Source organism: Cephus cinctus, unplaced genomic scaffold (genome assembly GCF_000341935.2).
Source record: "Cephus cinctus unplaced genomic scaffold, Ccin1 Ccin1_scaffold1237, whole genome shotgun sequence".
Classification (NCBI taxonomy): domain Eukaryota; kingdom Metazoa; phylum Arthropoda; class Insecta; order Hymenoptera; family Cephidae; genus Cephus; species Cephus cinctus.
The window spans coordinates 59,585-65,077 of NW_014333690.1; the positions used below are offsets into that span (position 1 = coordinate 59,585).

General features: G+C 42.6%; 1 protein-coding gene across 1 annotated transcript in view; it reads left to right on the forward strand.

The window, feature by feature from the left end:
* The window catches only part of LOC107272697 (pair-rule protein odd-paired), a 25,093-nt gene extending 21,155 nt beyond the window's left edge, over positions 1 to 3,938 (forward strand). Inside the window, exons 3-4 of the mRNA XM_015750100.2 lie at positions 750 to 919; positions 1,994 to 3,938. Of these exons, the coding sequence (XP_015605586.1) occupies positions 750 to 919; positions 1,994 to 2,332 (509 nt within the window). The 3' untranslated portion in view covers positions 2,333 to 3,938. The remainder of the gene's footprint in view (positions 1 to 749; positions 920 to 1,993) is intronic.
* The last annotated feature ends 1,555 nt before the right edge of the window (positions 3,939 to 5,493 follow it).

The following is a 5,493-nucleotide window of genomic DNA, read 5'->3' on the forward strand; positions in this document are numbered from 1 at the left end:
CCGCCCCTCTTGGATACCAAGAAGTCGAATCCTTCCATTTTTTCCCTCATACTCGAGCGTTGAATTTTTTTTTCACTTCGTTCGTCGATCTCGAATGCACCCTCCGAAGGGAGTAAAGACGACGTTCGCCATTTTTCCCATAAAAAAATCTGCCAACTTTGCGTTTCCGGTTCGCGCCGCTTCTTCGAGAGGGTATACAGAAAAGGGACCGTCGGGTAAGAACGTGGGTAGGTGAAATATATATGTCAGTGAACTTCCGGTTGAAATAAATAAAGTCACGCCACAGTCATCCCCGCGTTACTCCCGTTTCGCGCGTTATTCACGCTTATTTCCATGGCGGCAACTTTATCTTTTTTTTTTCTTTTTTTTTTTGTTTACTCTAAGGCAAAGTTTTCGTGGGCCCGTCGACGAAAGGAAGAAGCCCGAGTTTGGAAATTCATGAAAATGTCGAAATTCGTGAAACAGGTCGGAAAGCGGTACGTCTCGAGAAATGGATACGGGAGGCTGTTAAAGTGGGTCGTTGAATTTGACTGTATCGATATCGTAGAATCTTAGCGAATTCATTTGATTGCCCCTTTAACGTGAAACCAATGAATGTCAAGCAATTTGATCGACCCTCGTCAATTTTGATATCCCCTTCACGCTCGGATACCCCTTGAATGCACATGCACTTGCACCCGCGTCATTGCAAGGCTTGCGTCTGCTTTTACTTGGCGCTTTCTAATTACCTCAACTTTGTTATCTTCCAGGCGAGAAACCATTCAAATGCGAGTATTCCGGGTGCGAGAGGCGTTTCGCAAACAGCAGCGACCGCAAGAAGCACAGCCACGTTCACACGTCCGACAAGCCCTACAACTGTCGTGTATCTGGATGCGACAAGTCCTACACGCATCCCAGTTCGCTGCGCAAACACATGAAGGTACGTTGAGAGGAGAACATTTCTTATTTACCTTCAAGCTTGACATAAGCATAAACTGAGGATAACGGCGGTGAACAAAGTATCATTGATAAATATACGACACGGCAAACTTCCAGTAGGAACAAACTGAACGGATCGGTGCGAGTGGATCAGATACGGATTAGATTGAAAGTTGGGAATAAACGCGAGGAGACCAAAGGATGAGCTCAGGGAGGAGCCGGTCCATTGGCTGCTACGTGTGACGAACCCAGTGGTCCTTTAGGTGGAATCGAGTCCGAATGTAGAATGGGTGGGTTAGGAAGGAGGGGTATGAGAGAATTGAGGATTGGTGTAGGGGGGACAGGACGGGGGGGGAGTCATCAAGTTCCTTGGTACATTCGATGAGAACTGCTTCGTTCCATTCGAACTGCGGACAACGTAGACGTACAACAAGACAAGACGGACAGACTGTCCATCTTGTGCGGAGAGATGGAGAGCGTGGAGAAAAAGAGAAATGATATAAAGAAATGAGGGAGGGAGGGAGAGAGCTTTTGGGAAGAGAAGTCGAGTCGAGTCAAAGTCAAGTCCGAGGTGAGTCGAGAGGAGTGTCCGGACTGTGAAGTTTACGCGCGACCGACCACGGAATCTTAATAGGAAATTACCGCGTGGCTCCCTAGCAAAGCACCTAGCTCAACGTCGAAGTTGTACGTTGCCGATAGGATTCGAAGGAAGGAGTGCTTTCGCAGCTCCTTTCGTCCTGACCACGCACTTACCCCGCTCACCCCGTCGGATCGAGATTGGCGGAAGTCGGCCCAGGAGATTTCCGCTTTGAATGACTCGTGCAGGGGAAACGCTCGTATCTTAACTCCTGGCTGTAATTTCCGAATGGACTGTTGATTTTGATACTCTGTTGATATTCTGGTTTATCGTCTGGGTAACGCGGAGGGTTTGATCCTTTCTTTGGCAGATACATTTATCATTGAATTTTGATGTCTTGAAAAATTGATGGATGATTGAGATATTTACTTTTTTTTTTTTTTTTGAATTAATTACGTAAAATAATGTATTAATCGGGATCGTCCTTGTATTTTACAGGTGCACGGTATGACCCTTGGAGAAGGAAAGATCGGCGGTGGATACGAGAGCGAAGGAGAAGAGAGCAGCAGCAGTGGGGGTAGTCTGTCCGTGACCGGACACACGGAATCGCCCCAGCCACCCCCAATCGTTCCCACGACGACGTCGACGTCGGTCCCGGCGACGGCCAATCCTCCAGCGACTCATCCCTCGTCCCGGGGTCCCGAGCTCACCGAGTGGTACGTCTGCCAACCCCCTGCGGTCGGATCGCAGCACAGCCCACTATCGGGACCACCCCCGCCACACCATCTCGGACACCATTTCAACCCCCTCATGCACCATCAGGCCACTGCCTACTAACCATGGTTGATCTGAGACATCGACAAGGTGTCCGTTCAACCGGAACAAACCCCTCGAAGATGGGGTAGCTAGATTCTCCACACCCCCCACCATTCCCCTCCCTCTTCCTCCGACTCCTACAGCGATATCTCAGGGTCGAGATACATTGAAGATTTTCTTCGGTCCTTTCGCTAAGGTCGATCGTGAATTTTTGTCCTTGTTCGGTAGTTGCACTATTTCGACGTGAGACTTACGGAAAAAGATCGTGACTGTTCGTTTTCCGGTCGATTGTCCGGTCGTGACGAACGCAACGATCTCTCGTGTTTTTAATGAATTTTTTTTTTTTTTTTTTTTAATGACAATTCGACGAAGACGTATTACCTGAATTTTTAGTATATACTTTTTGTATCGGATAGGCCGAGAATATGGATAAGTTTTTTTACATCGAGACTGATTTTGGATTCGAAATGTTGACACGTACGATTGACCTTGGTAATAAAAAGTTTTATCGCCTTGTCAAACTTATTTTTAAAACTTATTTTTCACACGCTGACGAGACGTTGCGTTTTAGGAAAAACCTAGGAATCGGTTCCTATTGATAGTTTACGATTATTACGATTTTTCATAGCGTCATTATAATAATGACGGGGTTCACTTTCTGATATTAAATTTTCACATTTGCGAAAAAGCACTTTCGAATGGACTGACGTGTGTCCGTGTGATAGGTAATTGAAAGTAAATTCACGTATGTCATTGTTTAAGCGGTCACCCTCTGTCATCGTATGTAAGTAGTCCCCTGCGAGTGACGAAAGCGATGGCTTTCCTAATTCCATTAATTGGAAAATTTATGCGTATTAAGACGAATTTGAGTATATCGATTATCAACTTTTTAGGTAAAATTGCGAGAAAAAAAAATAATGATCGTGCATCGGTGTCGATGAAAATTCGGCACGGAGTAAGATTTTTAAGTCGCCTTGAACCCTCGTGTATACCTCGAAATTTACTGCCTACTACTTCAAGCTATACTTCAACTTCAGTGCGTACCTGTATTTGCTGTAACTTCAAAAACAAAAGTTATCGTCGGTACTCAAGTGTGTCACATCCGATTCTCGTTGAGCAACCAATTTGGATCTCGTAGATTTTGTCACGAAAAAAGCAGAGCGCGTTCAGCGAAATTTCGTACCTTTCACGATAATCCGTTTTGAAAAATCAACAGGTAGAAAAATATAATGATATAACAATAAACAGCGAAAGTTGAAGTTTTTTTTTTTTTTTTAAAAAAAAAGATTATTTTCATCAGACTTCATGAAAGCTTCCAAGGGTACAGTAGTTCCCGCGAGAATTTAGGATCGCAACTGGAGCACCCGGAAACGGATGTACAAGTTCAGCCATATTTGTGCCTCAAATTGCTTACCAAAAAAGAAAAAAAAATATCTAGCTACAGTCTTTTTTTTGTCCAACAACGCGTTACACGGCCCATAGACGAAGTTAGTGGTTAGTCGAATTTGGGGTCAACCTGTAAATAGCAGTAAAAGCGAGTTAACGATTTTACAAGCGCATGGATCGTTGAGCCGTGATTTATTTTCATTAGACCACGAGCGCAAAAATGATATATATATATACTTATATATATATATATATATATATATATATATATATATATATATATATATATATATATATATATATATATATATATATATATAGATATTTTGGAAATATTATGACAATGTAAATATTCCAGTCGTACGTAAGTTAAAGAAAAACAAAGCAAAAGTTAATGCTAAGTGTTCAATGTATGATATGTACTGCGATTTTATTGTGTGATATTCTGTATATACGTATATAGGGAACGTACGATCGATAAATAACAATTATTGTAACGATTATTATTATTTCTGTTGTGTATATGCTTAGGACCTAAAGTATAGATTGGAATTTGCGACACTGTACCATATTATAATATTTGTTTTGCAAAAATCTGAAATATATTGATGATGCGAGATATATTAAAAGAATATCGTTATCTCGATTACGATTGTCCACGACCAAAACACAAAAGTGCCCGATCCTCGTGACATATCCATACGGACAAATTTCAAAAAAGTCCTTCGAGAACCTCGCGGCCTTATACGTTGCCGGTATATTCCAAGGACCTTCCCCCCACAGAGCCTGCCCGGACGACGGACGGAGAATATTTTATTTTCCTCGCGAAATTTATGAATGAACAAGATAATAAAATTCGCCTAAGGTATTCCCGCAGCCGAGGTTTCGCTCCGGTGGAATATCGACCGCCGAAACGTTCGGCGCAGCTCGATCTCGGTTCCCAGATTACACTGCATCGATAAATAATAAATCGCATAAAGCCAGTCGCCGAGAAAAGGTTCTGTTAATTGTACGGGGTGACGCTAAGAGTATCAATTCGAGAACCGAGTCGCGAGGATGATTCTCGAATTGATACTTTTTCATCACCCTGTATGTATAGATAAAATTTCTTACATGAATTTTATACGAATAACTACGTATGACTACATAGGTGTATGTAGTAAAAAAATTGTTTTTTCTTAAAAAATCTCTGGCATCCTAGTAAACGATTATAAGAAAGGGGATACATAGGTAAGATAGCTTCACTCGAGAAATGGGAGACCACTGAAAAGGGTGAGGTAGGATGAAACGCATGAAATGTTTGGCGCCAGGTTGGTCTAGGTCCCAAGAAAAAGAAGATGCTATCGGCATCCGCGGGACCCATACATTTTATTGCCTGATACCAGATGAATTCGTCAGATAATTTCCGGATCCCCCCCCCTCCCGCCCCTTGCGCGACGCTCAGCCACTCCAGATGATTTTATTAGCTGCTCTCGCCCGCGCCAGAATTCCGAGAGGGTTACAATTGAGATGACACACCCCTCACGAGATCACGACGGATAACGGTTGCCCAAGGTGTCGTAGATTTACCGATTGCGTGATTGATGATTTTTTTTATATTGACCAGGTCAAATGGAGAACCCTTCAGGTGCTTATGCATTGTCCGATATGCGAAAACAGTAAATTTCTTCAATATCAAGAAAAATGGAAAAAAAATAGAAACACGTGAAATGATCTTTATTACCTAAATTACCTGTATATAAAGCTGAGCAACAGATCATAAAAAATGATACGCCATAAAAACTCCATAAACTTCG